Source organism: Dendrobates tinctorius, unplaced genomic scaffold (assembly GCF_039654945.1).
Source record: "Dendrobates tinctorius isolate UK_male_01 unplaced genomic scaffold, ASM3965494v1 ptg000073l, whole genome shotgun sequence".
NCBI lineage: Eukaryota > Metazoa > Chordata > Amphibia > Anura > Dendrobatidae > Dendrobates > Dendrobates tinctorius.
Window position 1 is genome coordinate 38,903,553 of NW_027361741.1, and position 17,054 is coordinate 38,920,606.

A 17,054-nucleotide genomic window follows, 5' to 3' on the forward strand; every position below is an offset into this window, starting at 1 on the left:
AGAAAATAATCAATTAAAGTTGATCAGAAAAGCAAAAATGGAAAATTCAGATTTTGCTCACATTTAAGGCCTCATTCATATTTAATATATTTTTTTAACATATAGCTTCAAATCGCCATTAGAACACGTTCCCATTATATTGTATGGTGCTATTCATGTGTCCATAACCAAGTGTCCTTTTTGTTACAAGTCACAAATTAGACTCTCCAATTCTTTGGAGTCATAAAATCATGAATTGTGCACAGAGGGCATCCATGTGCAATCCAAGCACGGTATGTTTTTTGACATTTTAATGTACAGGAGAGACTTGGCAATTTATTTTTCCATGAGTGAAAATCGCTAATGAAAAACTGATGGTAAAAATGGAGATACTGATGAAAATCTAACCCAAAACACTGATTAAAATTTGATCCACTTTTTTTTTTTTTTTCCTGTATGAGAGAAAAAAAAGAGAACTGATGTCTGAATGAGGCCGAAGGTACAAATAAATACTTCTCTGGTAGATTCTGTAATATCGGGCATAGGGAGTGTTGCTTTACATAGTGACAGGCTTGTGGCATTGCTCAGGATAATCCTCTACTCATTAAGAATAATCCTTAAATCTGCTACTCATATCTCTGGTAAATTAAATCACATCCAGCTTTTCTGTCACTTGATTCATCTCGTCACCATAACACCGTAAGGCTATGTGCCCACGTTGCGTTTTAATCCGGACACTCAAAACCGGACTCCTTCCCAGAAATCGTGCGTTTTTTACTGCGATTATGTTCGCGATTTCCGCGTGCAATATTCAAGCACTTTCCAAGCAATTTGAAGCATCGCTTGGAAAGTGATTGACAGGTTGGTCACACTCGTCAAACACATAGTGTTTGACAAGTGTGACCAGGTTTTTACTATTGAGGCCGCCTATGCGGCATCAGTAGTAAAAGATAGAATGTTAAAAATGATAAAAAAATCGGGGTATATTTACCTTCTGATGTCCCGCGCGGTCTCAGCGACGCTCCCGGTCCTAGCGATGCCTTGCGAGACCTGTGATGACGTAGTTTCGCGTTGCTATAGCGATCTCACGAGACTGCTAGAGTAACGCGAGACTACGTCATCACAGGACCTTGCCGCAAGGCATTACTGGGAACGCTTAGGCCGGGAATGCAGCGCGTGACGCCGGAAGGTAAATATACCCCGATTTTTTTTTTTTTATTATTTTTTTTTTTTTTTTACAGGAGTATGGTACCCATGGCCTGGAGGACAGTCTCCTCTCCTCCACACTGTGGGTACCAACCGCACATGAGACGCTTAACTTTGCGCATGGTGGGCATAGCCACATGCGGGAAGTAAGCGATTCCTCTGCATTCCTATGGGTGCAGAATTGTGGCAATTCTTTGCGATTCCGCAAAAAAGAATGAGCATGCTGCGATTTTTTTCCGCAATGCGATTCTGTCTCTGAAAAAAGCGCAGCATTAGCACAGCATGTGCGGAATGCATGGGATGCGTTCTGTATGAGGTTTTTTTAAACGTTTTTGCGTCGAAAATCACGGCAAAAACGCTTAAGAATCGCATCGTGGGCACACAGCCTAAATGGGGTTTTCCACCCTAAGGTCGGGGTCACACTTGTGAGAAACTCGCATGAGTCTCGCACCTTAATACCCGGCACTCGGATTGGAGCGCTCAGGTGCATAGAAATACATGCAGCCACACACTCCGGTCCCGAGTGCCAGGTATTAAGGTGCGAGGTTCCCGCAAGTCCGACCACGGCCTAAGTATTCATGTCATATCAGTTGGATATGTTTTTGATGTCTAATCAGTGGGTCTAACCACTAGGACCTCCATTGAAAAATGAAAGCATTGTGGCCTTTCCTGATCTCAAACCCCTCAATTCTTCAGAGTTAAAGTATTGCAACTTTTATGGCTTTAATTACATTTATATGCAGATGTGAGTAATATTTGCGGTATGTAAACAATCTTAAGAAAGACACAAAGTAATCAAAGTTTTGGAAAGTATACTGTTTTTTTTAACATATAAAAAGTATATGTATGCAATATCTTTTATTTATAGACATTTTGAAGCACCGCTTCAACACCACCTCAGACATTTCACACAAGCAAGAGGGTCCAAACCATAAGGTTTCTGTGCTCTTAAAAATTCAGACTAGCTTGCTGCACTTGTGGTTCCAGCTAAATTTTCACACTGGCCACTAGAAATTTTTTAGACTTTTACTTCATGTCCTTTCAGAAAGTGTTTTCATCAGGCTCCTTATCAGCAGAGGCAGGATTACAATGACCAGTAACCACTTCATATATAGCTGATAACACAGGCTCCATTAATCACAATAGGCCATGTCACAGCTGACCCTGCTCCCCTGCCTTCACAATGACTTTTGCAAAGGCTCATTAGATGATTCAATCCAAAAAATTGTCAGTCAGAAGAGAATGGAGCAGACAAATTCAAATGTGCCTGTTCATATGGATTCTCCTGGGAAATTAAATTTGCAGAGGTTATTCACCCTGTATTTAACGTTCCTTATTATTTTCTGGGATCTCTCCAGACCTCAATGCATAATAAACATGACCTGTAAAAAAAAAAAAAAAAAAAAATCCCACTCACCTATTAAGCCCTTTTAGTTGCTGTCTGCCTGCTGTATGGTCCTCCGTGCCTCCATCAAGTCACATCTGTAGCCTGGTATTCACTCCAAGGCCACATGCACACATTAAGTATTTGGTGAGATTTTTACCGCAGTATGTGTAAGCCAAAACCAGGAGTGGGTGATAATACAGAAGTGGTGACGTGTTTTTCTATTATACTTTCCCTCTGACTGTTCCTCTCCTGGTTTTGGCTTACAAATACTGGGGTAAAAAACTCCCCAAATACTCAATGTGTGCACATGGCCTAAGGCTGGAGTCACCAGGGTGGGGGAGTCGATAAGCCAAACCACCGACTTTGCAACTCCACAGCACTGCCCCCTACTGAGCGTGTACATAAAGTGCAGCACAGATTCATCTCCACTAAAACCCGAGATACTCAGATCAGGAACCAAACAGACATTTATAGGACATTTCATAACTTTCCCAAATTCTTATGAAAACATTTACAGCACATCCTGCATTCTACTACTGGACCCAACGTATTATATATTTTAGGAGTCGGTCTATTTTATACCAACTCCAAGTTTTACCAAAATGAACACCGAATCCACGCCTCCACAGCCCTGGGAGTCACACCAGCGTATCGCATCCGATGCGATATGTTAAGGACACTCTGCTGCGAGCGTGAGACGAGTGTCTGTGCTCAGATCCTCTCACATCAGAGAATCGGAGCACGCGGAGAAATTCATTTCTTCATCTCCTCTGCTGCCGGTGGGAATCACACTGCACTCAGGTGCTATCCGAGTGCAGTGCAATGGTACACACGCATGCATAGACTTATGCATGATGACTACCCATGATGACTACCCATTCCCTACAGATGACTACCCATTCCTGCTACTACATGTGGGGACAAATGACACTGCAAGAAACGACCTGGAAACCATCTGCAGAGACTTTGAAGACTTAGGCAAGAAAGTGAAAGAACTGGGAGCGCAGGTGGTCTTCTCTTCCATCCTCCCAGTGGATGGCCATGGAACAAGGAGGTGGAATAAGATTCTGCAGGTGAACAACTGGCTACGTCGATGGTGCCGTCAGCAACGATTTGGATTTCTGGATCACGGAGTGAACTACTTATACGATGGACTACTTGCTAGAGATGGGGTGCACCTTACGAAGACTGGTAAGCATTTATTTGGAAGTCGCCTTGCTACACTTGTAAGGAGAGCTTTAAACTAGAACAACATGGGAAGGGAAGCAAAAGACCAGAAAAAGCCATACACCTGACAAATGCTATTGAGAACTCTGCTATTAGAAGTGGAAAGGAAGAACAAAGACGAAAGAATCTAATTAATAAAAATATTGGAGAAAGAGAAACCAATCACAAACTAAAATGTTTCTATACTAATGCACAAAGCATGGGCAACAAACAAGGAGAATTGGAACTACTAACACAGGAAAAGAAATATGATGTCATTGGAATCACTGAAACTTGGTGGGACAATACACATGATTGGAATACAAGACTAGAAGGATACAACTTATTTGCAAGAAACAGACTTGATAAACGAGGAGGGGGTGTCGCATTGTATGTTAGAAACGCGTATATCTGCACAGAGATTGAAGCTTCAGAGACTGGGAGTTCTGTGGAAACTGTTTGGGTAAGAATACAAGGACAGAACAATGGAAAGGACACCATTGTAGGCATTTACTACAGGCCGCCTGTGCAAGCTGAAGCTATGGATGAACTCTTTATGCATCAAATGGCCAAGTTCTCCAAAAAATATGACATAGTTGTCATGGGAGATTTCAACTATCCAGACATTTGTTGGGAATCTCTCTCAGGCAAAACTAACAGGTCAAGGAAATTCTTATCCTCTCTTGCTGACAACTTTATCTTCCAAAAGGTAAGGGAGAAAACAAGGGGAACTGCTACCTTGGATCTAATCCTTATAAACAGGGAGGAAATGGTTGAGGAGGTAAAAGTGGCTGGGACCCTAGGAGGTAGCGACCATGCTATTTTAGAATTTTGGATAACTAGAGGCGGAAGACCTGTGAAGACTCAGACGTCAAGGTTAGATTTCAGAAAGGCAGATTTTAAGGGATTCAGAAAGAGAATTGGAGGGATCCAATGGCTGGATATCCTTAAAGACAAAAATGTCCAGGAAGGATGGGAAATCTTGAAAAATGAAATTCTCAAAGCACAGTTGTTAACAATTCCGAAAAGAGGGAAGAATAGGAAGCAGTTAAGGAAACCAGGATGGATGAACACAGAACTTAAGCACATGCTAAAAAGGAAGAAAAAAATGTTTATAAAATGGAAAGAGGGAGGCATATCTAAAGAAGAATATAATGCTGTCTGCAGAACCTGCAGGGCACAAATCAGATTAGCTAAAGCTGAAAATGAATTGAGGCTTGCAAGAGATGTCAAAAGCAATAATAAAGGATTTTGGGGATATGTCAAAAGTAAAAGAAAAGTCAAAGATGCTATAGGATTTTTACAGGATGAAAATGATGAATTGGTAAGACAGGATGTTGAGAAGGCTGAACTTTTAAATTCCTATTTTGCATCTGTTTTCTCTAAGAAAGGAAATGTAACATCAACTGTTATTCACTGTCCTATTAAGGGAATAGAAGAGTCAAGGATATCTATAAACAGAAAGATAGTGAGGAAACACTTAGCTAGCCTAAATGAATTCAAGTCTCCAGGTCCAGATGAATTACACCCCAGAGTACTGAAGGAGATAGCAGAAGAAATTTTTGAACCCCTCTCTATAATCTTTGAAAATTCTTGGAGAACAGGAGAAGTGCCAGAAGACTGGAGAAGAGCAAATGTTGTTCCTATCTTCAAAAAGGGGAAGAAGGTGGACCCAGGTAACTATAGGCCGGTGAGTCTGACTTCTATACCAGGAAAGATCTTTGAACAAATTATTAAACAACATGTATGTCAATACCTGGATAAGAATGAAGTGATTAAACAGAGTCAGCATGGGTTTGTAACTAATAAGTCATGTCAGACTAACTTAATTTCCTTCTATGACGGTATCACTGATTGGGTGGATCAAGGAAATGCTGTAGATATAGTATATCTTGACTTCAGCAAAGCATTTGACAAAGTCTCTCATACAATCCTTATTGAAAAAATGATTAAGTATGGAATGGACAAGGCAACTGTTAGGTGGATTCATAACTGGCTTAGTGATCGGACCCAAAGAGTGGTCGTAAATGGCTGCACATCCAGCTGGAAGAATGTCTCAAGTGGGGTACCACAGGGCTCTGTCCTGGGCCCTGTATTGTTCAACATCTTTATCAACGATTTAGATGAAGGAATTGAGGGTAAACTGATTAAATTTGCTGATGACACAAAGCTAGGAGGGATAGCTAATACTAGAGAAGAGAGAGAGAGGATTCAAAAAGATTTAAATAAACTGGAGAAGTGGGCAGCAACTAACAGAATGGTTTTTAACAGGGAGAAATGCAAAGTACTACATCTGGGCAATAAAAATGGAAAAAGCATATATAGAATGGGAGGAATAGGGCTAAGTGACAGCACATGTGAAAAAGACTTGGGTATACTAATAGATCACAGACTGAATATGAGTCAACAGTGTGATGCAGCAGCAAAAAAGGCAAATGCAATTCTAGGATGTATTAACAGAAGCATACAGTCTAGATCACGTGAAGTCATTATTTCCCTCTACTCCTCTTTGGAGACCTCATCTGGAATATTGTGTCCAGTTTTGGGCACCACATTTTAAAAAAGACATCAACAAACTGGAGCAAGTTCAGAAAAGAGCGACCAGAATGGTGACCGGTCTGCAAACCCTGTCTTATGAGGAAAGGTTGCAGGATTTGGGAATGTTTAGTTTGCAAAAGAGAAGACTGAGAGGAGACTTAATAGCTGTCTACAAATATCTAAAGGGCTGTCACATTGTAGAAGGATCAACTTTATTCTCATTTGCACAAGGAAAGACTAGAAGCAATGGGATGAAACTGAATGGGAGGAGACACAGATTAGATATTAGAAAAAACTTTTTGACAGTTAGAGTGATCAATGAGTGGAACAGGCTGCCACGAGAAGTGGTGAGTTCTCCTTCAATGGAAGTCTTCAAACAGAGGCTGGACAGACATCTGACTGGGATGATTTAGCGAATCCTGCTTTGAGCAGGGGGTTGGACCAGATGACCCAGGAGGTCCCTTCCAACTCTATGATTCTATGATATGGATGCGTGTGGTCCGAATATTGTATGCAATCGCAGCATGCTGCGGTTTTTTTTTTCCGGCTGATCGTTATCCAATCAAAGCAAGAAAAAAAAATGCCACTGAGAACACAAGCATAGTATTAAATTGGTACGAATGCCATCCAATTTTCAATCGGATTGCATTCGTCCGATTTAATCACAATTGGGATTAAAGCCATAAATCAGGACATCCACCTGTAGGAGGACACAGCATTCACTGCGTATGCAAAGTAACCACCAGGGCCTATGGCCAGTAGTCTCAGCCTGGTGTTCGCTAAGACGGCTACCTGCCAGTAGAACCCGAAGCAAGGGCAATAAACTCTGTGTCCTGCTTGTGTCCGAAAGCCCCGACTAGTTAAAACTGGTCCAAAGATGCAATGCGATAGAAACACAGAGGACTGGACAGAAGGCAGGGAGCGGTGAGGGCGACTGGAAGGTAAGTGGCCAGCCAAATTTAGAAAAAAATATATGCTCACCTTTCCAGCCATCCTTGTTGCTCACGGTCTGGTGCTCTGCAGGTCCATCACATCACAACTTCGGCACATTATTCACTCTAGGTTGGGGCTTTGGGCTGCAAGAAGGCCCCGGAGTTAACTAAGCATATGCAGTAACCTCTGTGGCCTGAAGTCACAACTCCGTGTCCACTCTAGTCCAGGATTTCCACACAAGTAGGCCCTGGAGCATGAGCAGTAAACTCTGGCCTGCAACCAGCCAGAAGACCAACCTACAGTAAACAGAAGTCCTGAGGACTGGACAGCTGGCAGGCAGCAGCAGGAGTGGCCAGCAAATGGTTAAAAAAAATTACCTCACTGCTTATTTTTGAGACTGTCCACGTTGCTCCCAGACCAGGTCTCCATCTCATTGCATCTCTGGCCCAGTGTTCACTCTAGGCCAAGGCTTCTGGCCTATAGTGATCTGCTGACCCGGGGGTATTACAAAACAGAGGCACAGTGTACCAGTCAGCGGGCAGTGAAAGCTGCAGGAGAGGGGAGTAAAATGTTGATCACAGCTTGCCACCATTTTGCAAGAAGCGATTAAAAAGAAAAAAAAAATGCATTCTCCAAAATATATGTATTTTTGTAAAATTTGAATCAATTAGCTCCTCTCTAGTCAGTCTGCTTTTAGTGGCTATGTACTTGTGGTGTTTCCTGAAACAACAAGAGGTTTAGAGTACATAAAAAGGCTTGGTGGCCTGTGTGAAAATTGCAAGATTTCAATGTTTTAATAAAGATTATGATAGCAAATTTTAATTCTATCTAAGGCAGGGGTCTCAAACTCGCGGCCCGCGGGCCAACTGTGGCCCTCAGGACAATAGTTTGCGGCCCTCACCTCATGGGCCCTCGGGACAATAGTTTGCGGCCCTCACCTCGGCCGGGATCACACATGCGAGAAACACAGCCGAGTCTCGCATGTGAAATCCCAGTCACACGTAGTACCGGTCATGAATATGGACGCCACTCCACTCTCATAGGCGTGGTGCCCATATTCATGAGCTTAATGAGCGGTACCATGTGACGTGTGACCGCGCACTCATACAGGAAGAGGATGTCGGCGCTGGACCATCAGAACTGCAGCAGGATGAGGTGAGTATGATGATGGCTAGACAGTCACAGCAGCCTGCTGTCAGCAGGCAAGGCGTATGAGTCACACTCAACACATGCAGCAGGAGCAGCCGAGCAGGGACCGGACCGCGCCACAGACTCAGGTGCGCCGCTGCGGTATATTGCACTCGGAGGCGGGACATCAGCCGGCCTTATTGCGAACTTGTGCCATTATCCCGGGCTCAGAAGCGGAGGCGGCCGTGGAAATGGCTGCTTAGCAGGACAGAAAAAAAAGCGGAAAAGACGCATCGGCTAACACTGAAACAGTGACACCAAGTGGAATTATCTATTACACAGCCCCAAACATGTCTTTTTCAAAGCCTGCGGTGAAGAGAAAGGTTGGTGATGAGCGCAGACAATTTCAGGAAAAGTGGGAAGTGCAATATTTCTTTGTTGAGCACGGGGGCATCCCGACGTGTCTTATTTGCACAGAGAAAGTTGCAGTGCACAAAGAATACAATTTGAGACGTCATTACATAACTAGACATGCTGAGGAGTATGCAAAATACCAGGGAGATGAAAGCCAACCGGGTTGCTAATCTTAAAAGATATCAATTGAGGCAACAAGATTTCTTTAAGAAAGCAACCAAAGAGAATGATGTAGTAGTCGAAGCTAGCTACATGGTTAGTGAGATGATGAAGGTGAATTTGTAAAAAGTGCATATTACAGGCTGCAAGTATTGTCTGTCCAGAAAAGAAAGGTCAGTTTAGCAACATCAGCCTTTCTGCCAACACCGTAGCAGAGCGCATTTCTGAGCTGTCAAGTGACATTTATGATCAACTGTGTGAGAAAGCAAAATGTTTCCGTGTATAATCAGTCGCTCTTGATGAGACCACAGATATCACCGACACGGCCCAGCTCGCAATCTATGTCCGTGGTGTTGATGACAACTTTGAAGTCATCGAGGAGTTGCACACTGTGATTCCGATGCATGGCCAGACCACCGCTCAGGAGATATTTCACCAGCTGTGTGATGTCATTGAGAATGCCGGTTTAGCTTGGAGGAGGTCTGTTGGAATAACAACTGATGGAGCGCCATTAATGACAGGGAGGAAAAATGGGCTGGTGGCACTTGTTAAAAAAAAACTGGAAGAGGAAGGTGTGGAGGAGGTCATTGCTCTGCACTGCATTATCCATCAGCAGGCCCTTTGCAGCAAATGCCTGAAGTTTGACAATGTGATGTCTTTCGTTGTGAAATGCATCAACCAAATCAGATCCAGGGACTTAAACCACAGAAGGTTTCGTGCTTTTTTAGAGGAAATGGAGTCAGAGTATGGGGATGTGCTCTACTTCACCGAGGTACGTTGGCTCAGCAGGGGAAACATATTGAAGAGATATTTTGAGTTGAGAGTGGAAGTGAAAGCCTTCATGGAGAAAGATGGGGCTGCTGGTCCTGTGCTAAGTGATCCAAAATGGCTCATGGACTTAGATATTTTGTTGATATCGCACATGAGCTTAATGTACTGAACAAGAAGTTACAAGGCCAGGGGCAACTTGTCAGTGCTGCCTATGACAACGTGAAAGCATTCTCTACAAAACTTATGTTATGGAAAGCCCAGCTTTCTCAGACAAACCTTTGCCATTTCCCATCATGCAAGGCACTCATGGAAGCAGGCACACCATTCAGTGGTGAGGAGTATATGGATGTCATTTTGAAGCTACAGGAGGAATTTGATCACAGATTTGCAGACTTCAAGACGCACAGAGCCACATTTCAAATTTTTGCGGACCCCTTCTCCTTTGATGTGCAAGATGCCCCTCCTGTGCTTCAAATGGAGCTCATTGACCTGCAGTGCAACGCTGAACTCAAAGCCAAGTTCAGGGAGGTGAGTGGAAAAGCAGGCAAGCTTGGGCAATTTTTCAGAGAATTGCTCCCCATCTTCCCTGAGTTTTCCCAAATGTTCAAGCGGACCATGTGTCTTTTTGGGAGCACATACTTGTGCGAAAAGCTCTTCTCTACCTTGAACTTCAATAAGTCCAAGTACAGGTCCAGACTTACTGATGAGCATCTTCAAGCCCTACTGAGGGTCTCAACTGCTTCCTCCCTTAAGCCAAATGTGGCTCGGCTAAGCGAGAGAAGTGCTGCCAGATCTCTAGCAGCAAGAAGTAGGCAGAAGAAGCCATGCTCAATGTTCCATTCATGTTCAGAAAGTTAAATGTTAAAGAACTGTTAATACAGACATCTGAATAATAATAATTACATTTCTCTAGTCAGCAACTATATGTGGTTTCTTCAGTCTTCTATATCTGCTGTATTATTATCATTTTCATTTTATTTATTACTGATAGATTTATTTTTTTCTTATGATTTGTTAATTTATTTTTATTTTTTAACACAAAATAAGATGGAAAAATAAAGACATTTGATAACATCGGAATGTTTTTGTAAGAGCTTTCCTTGTGGAAAACCTGATGCGGCCCGGCCTCACCCAGATTCTACCTCCAGCGGCGCCCGGGTAAATTGAGTTTGAGACCCCTGATCTAAGGCCTCATTCAGACTTCCGTGAGCCATATATGTGTCCTATCGCTGTTTTTCACAGACAGAACGCGTACCCATGATAGTCTATGAGGCTGTTCACATGTCCGTGTTTTTGGACCAAGTTGTTGAGGATCGAAATCACCTATACAAATGAATGGGTCCATGATCATCACAGACAGCACATGGATGGTATCAGTGCGCAGTCTGTGATTAACACTGTATTCGAGAAGTTTGGGAATTTGATTCTACATACTAGAAAATTGCCGATGATAATACAATTTTGACTGTATCCCTGATGAATAGCGGTCCATGTTTTTATATATGGCATGTAGTGATGAGTGAGTGTGTTGGGATGAGGTGTTATTCGAGCATGCTCCTGTGGTAATAGAGTGTCTTCAGCGTGCTCCAATACTACTTAACATATTGGTAATCCCTGCAGCTGTTGTGTCTGTCGAACAGCTGCGAGACATGCAGCCACAGCAACTCGAACGTAGTATTGAGCACGCTGAAGACACTTGGTTAGCACGCAAGCATGCTCAGATAACACCTTATCCCAGCACGCTCGCTCATCACTAGTGATAAACATCAGGGACATCTGAGTGAGCCCTAATGAAAATACTTTGGAAACGAATTTTGAAGGCAGTTCCCAAATATGTTTGTACTGCTGCCCAACAACAGACAAAGCAGAAAGCTGCAGTCTACAGTATTCCAGGATTTGACATTGGTAGCCCACTAACATATAATCTGTGAGAGTTTGATCAAGGCGTTTTAACAAAAATATTGTTACAAAAGAGGTTATAGATCGAAATCAAGACTTTGACTATGCACAAAAACTCCTGAACCGCGTGCTCCACTTTGAGGAAACTGGCACAAAAAAGCAACAATGAATACCACAAGACAAAAAAAAAAGTGACTTAAAAAAATAAAAATGTTAAAAGCATGTCAGGCCTAGATATCTGATTGCTCAGCCTTGCTAATCTAGCTTAAGAAGGTCTGTCTAAAAGGGCACATTCAACGTCCGTACAAATCGGTCTGACAGCAATGTACGGACTGACGGTAGGTCTCCCATTTTTTTCCCTGTTCCTCTTGTACTCCCATCCCGAGTGTGGCAGCTTCATATATTTCTATGAAGTTGTTATGCCCAGGAGGCCTTGGACCGATTTGCACGAACATCTGAATGTGTCCTAAGAGCTCGTACTACTGCTATCAATGGATTTCAATCATCGCACTCGTAACTCTGATATTCTTATGGGGCTGTGCACATGTCCTAGGACCAGGTGGTCGGCAGAGAAAATTGGAGACAAGTCCAATTTTGATCCGGGTGTCAGATGAAAATGGGCAAATCAAGTCCTATGGGTCTGTGAAAAAAACAAATCAGACCGCACTCGGATGACATCGAATTTTTGCAGAATGGTACATCCGAGAAAAAGTGATGCCACTCTGATCAAACTCTGATGAGAATAGTCAGAGTGGTTTTCTTGGATGTGGAGACATTGGTCATGTGAGCCTACCTTTACATAAAGACTTGTCAAAGTAGTCTCTGTTATCCTAATATGATGGCACCTTTGTGCCACAAACACTATGCCATCATACCGTTATGACTGGCTCTAATAATGCGCCTACTATATGCAATCTAGAAGACCGACGGTAAGTTTGCATCTAAGAATGGTACAAAACTATGAGATGCGCAACGTCCCTTATCCCGCTGCTGCACCTTTCACCCATGTCACACAGAAACAGATTGGATATTATTACTGACAAGTCATGAGCTACTGAATACACAAGTCTCCAAAGACCCAGCAACATGGAGGACAGATTGCAAGCAATCATGCCATCTGGAGGCGATCTTGTGCTACTGCTGCCACCAGTTCTGTGCATATGAATGTAGTTTCCCATAAACACATAAAAAGGGCTTGCACCCTTTCAATAATAATCTTTATATAGCGTCAACATATTCCGCAGCGCTTTACAATTCCATACCTTCCTTAGCTGCAGTTTTTCTCAAAAAAAAAAAAAAAATTCACAGAGTAATCCCCTTGCTCAGGTCACCTGTCGAGTCTCCGCCACTGTTCCCAGTGTCTGACATTAGCTGCGGCGCTGCAGCCAATCAGGGAGGTATTTAATTGAAAGGCAACAACTCCTTTAATATACAGATTCCTTAAACGAAGGAGGTATTTATTACTATAATGTGTATCCATTGTAAATGGCAATAATACAGGTTATAATCTTAGTATAGATTACCAACGTCCGTATTTGTACTGTGCCGTAGGATAAAACAGACTTCAGATCCAAAAGCGTGCACCATTTTTCCTATGTAACGATTTTCAGGAATGCCTCCATGCGGGGACGCGCTGATTCCCTATAGAGCCCATTCAGGAGTCCGCTTTTCACGGATAAAACACATCCCTATGATATAATCTATAGTGCTGTACATATGTACGTGGTTCTTCATGGACCTTATGTGCTCGGATGAGATCACATGGCCAGTTTTGATCTCCATCCTGTAAGTGCATTAGTTTGTGACCGGTCTTGGTAAATACGGCTGCCTTTTTAAAAAAAAAAAACTAACACTGATAAAATGCTAATCCAAAACAATGATGAAAGTCAGTTATTTTTTTGTGTACCAGAAAAATCACTGTTGTCCGAATGGGGCCTCGGGGTCTTATAGATGTCGATGTACCCGCACAGAAGACACTTCAGGAAAATGCTGGCGGTGTTTTTCCCGAAACCTCTTCTTTGTCAACCTTTTTTGTTGTTTTTGCAGCAGTGTTAGGCCTGTTTCACACTTCCGTATTTTCCCGTCAGTCAAAATTCACCAAGTTTTTAAAAATATGGTTCAGCCAAAAAAGGGGCGGATCCGTTTTTTTCCCCCATAGACTTACATTATTGACGGATCTTGACTGACGGTCGTCCGTCCCACCCGTTTTTTTACGGATCCCCCAAGATTTTAGCGGCTCCCGGGCGGATGAGACGGACCCTGCAACGATTTTTTTGCTTTGACGGTCCGCTATTTTGATCATTAACTCTCTCATTCCCGTGTCCCGTCCGTGCGATCTCGCTCCAACTACCGGAATTTCTCGATCCACCTCCCGGCCGACCGCTCTCGAACCAACTCGCGGTCGCTTTAAATTACGCCACGTCGCTTCTCCCGCAGATCCTTCCTTCAACAACTCCGCTGCCATCCGTCCGTCAAGGATCAGTTACTCTCATCCTTTGGCGGATTTCAACTGTTCGCCAAGGACGGAGGTATGAAACAGGCCTTAGCTGCCAGCATCTATTTTTTTTTTTTTTTTTTTTTTTTAAATGGCAGCTCAAAAAAACACAGAACATATGCACAAATGACAGTTTTATTTACTACATATTTAACAGTTCTCTGAATGCTGAGCTCTGTATAACCCCGCCCACACCACTGATTGGCAGCTTTGTGTAATACTATGCATAGGCAGAAAGCTGGCAATCAGTGGTGGGGGTGGGGTTATACAGAGCTCGTGAACATGAAGGAATATTAGGTTAACAAATCCACTAGTGAAAATCTCCTGCTGATAAAACTTTGATTTCATCAAAACTACAACAAGCAACTCAGTAAGTGACACATCGCCTGAATCAGGGTCTGTGTCTCTACATTATGCTGCTCTCAGATTAGGTGGCAAAAACCTGTTAACAGATTCCCTTTACAAAGACCTGCTGAGTATGGAGTCTTATAGACGATACATTATGCCAGAGAGCTAACTAATATGAATTATGCCCAAATTCACCAAAATATACAGTATGCACTCACCAGCGGGAAGCTCAGACAGCATTTCATACATGTGATGCATATTCCTCCGACAGACATCTACAGGATCATCAAGGAGGTGAGAAATGGCAACAATAATACCACTTCTCAGAATGCCATCTCTAAAAAAAGAAATATAAATGGATGCATTAGGAATAAATGTGGTGAAAAAGAAGTGCTTATTCACAATATAGTGTCAGACACCCACTAAACATAACTGAACGTTACATGGTTGTCACTGGAAACAGACCGCACTGTTCTGACATGTGACCTTACAACTTAAAATGGGATATATAGTATTGAAAGTCCTTTTTATATGCTGGGGGCCTCTCCAGCACCATTTTTCCCTGGTGAGATGTCCACGTGGCTACAAAGCTGGGCATTAAATGTCAGTGCAGGGATGTATTGTCTGTTCATTCAGATCAGATTCAAACAGGTTCCATGACCTGGGAGGTGTGAGCGCTGCAACAGCGCCAGTGCGGGAGGTGGGTGTGAGATTTTTTACTTGCGTTGTCCACATTGCACATGGATACTTAAAGGGAATCTGTCAGCAGGTTTTTGCTATAATCTGAAAGCAGCATGATATAGGAGACCCCAAATCTAGCGACGTGTCACTTACTGCAGGGTTCCCCAACTCCAGTCCTCAAGGCCCACCAACAGGTCATATTTTCAGGATTTCCCTTGTATTATACAGGTGAAGCAATTATCACGTGGGCAATACTAAGGAAATCCTGAAAACATGACCTGTTGGTGGGCCTTGAGGACTGGAGTTGGGGAACCCTGACTTACTAGACTGTGTTTTGCTGTTTCAATACAATCAGTGTTTTATCAGCAGACCATTATTACTACAGGACAAGCGGCCTCGTGCCTCCTAGTCCAACCCTAACCCCACCACTGACTCGTGGCTTTATGTCAACATACATTGTACATAGAAAGCTGCCAATCATTGGTGTGAGTGGGTTATAAAGGGATCGATATTTGAGCTCTGCGAGAACTGCAGAAGAGAAAACTGTGATTGTATCACAACTGCAGCAACCACAAAACTAAGTGATACATCGCTGGAATCAGGGTCTCTGTACCTACCTCATGCTACTGTCAGATTATATAGCAAAAACCTGACAGATTCCCATTAAAGACAAAAGTAAGATTTGCTTTAAACTGTTCATCTCTTTTCAGTACCCTTAAAAATACATTTTAAATGTAAAATCATAACACCCTTAAGGTTTTTCTTCTAACTGTTGTGATTAAATACTCTATTAAACCTCATTCAGATATGTTTTTCACGTAACTACCCATTATAATCTATGGAGCTGTTCATACGTTCATGTTTTTTTTTTGTGGACCGCATCTGCAAGAAAAATCACAGAGACGTCTGGTTTTTTTTTTATCTGAGTCACGGATCAAATTTACGTCTACAAATCTTTGAGTCAGTGAAAACCACGGACAGCACATAGATGACATCGGGGTACAGTCTGCTATCAGTGATTACCAATGTTATGGATGTGACAAACTTTGCAATTTATTTATTTTTCCATACATGAAAATCATTAATGAAACACTAATGGTAAAACTGACACTGACCAAACAGTGATGAAGCTCTGATGAAAAATCATAGCTGTCTGAATAAGGCCTTATATGGTATCTTGTGTAGGTATTCACTCTCAGGTAGGCAGTAGATTCTTGTATCAAAACAATGTGATGTTTATTTCCACAGGTTGCACAACACCAAAAACAAAACCATAAACATTCCCTAGGATTGTCCAATGCACTAATAGTAGACCCTGACTACTTCAGACACCGCTGAGCTAGCCCCAGCTCGGTCACCTAAAACTGCTGGCTACCAGCCATAATAACTAGGGATGAATGAATAGCTTTGGATAACTCCTTATCCGAATAGCTATAGCGCTTACTGAATAGCTGCAACGGGAATCCGGATACTTGGAGCGCTACCGATGCTGTTCGGCGCCGCAGCTGCATGTCACAACACATGCATAGATAGCCTGTTTGTTGTGCTCTCCGTGCATGTGTTGTGACTGTCACACAGCCGTGACACATGCAGTTGCGGCACCGAACAGCTGATAAACGGGAGCGCTCCAAGTATCCGCCTTCCCGATGCAGCTATTCGGTAAGCGCTATAGCTATTCGAATAAGGAGTTATCCAAAGCTATTTGCTCATCCCTAATAACAATCCAGTTCTCTGCACATGGCCTGTCGAGTCTCTACTCAGAGAGATTCCGGCATGTTTTGTCAGCTCCAGCACAAATCCAGTATGGTCAGCCTCCCCAGCAGACTGACTTAGATGAACACCCAGCCTGGTTATATGCAGAGCTTAGTCAGGTGTACGAATCAGACTCTGTGAAGCTAGAATTTAACTCTG

General features: G+C 42.8%; 1 protein-coding gene across 1 annotated transcript in view; it reads right to left on the bottom strand.

The window, feature by feature from the left end:
* RSPH14 (radial spoke head 14 homolog) overlaps positions 1–17,054 on the bottom strand; it is a 301,306-nt gene that overhangs the window by 253,132 nt on the left and 31,120 nt on the right. The window contains exon 3 of the mRNA XM_073582821.1: positions 14,681–14,799. Coding sequence (XP_073438922.1) covers positions 14,681–14,799 — 119 coding nt within the window. The remainder of the gene's footprint in view (positions 1–14,680; positions 14,800–17,054) is intronic.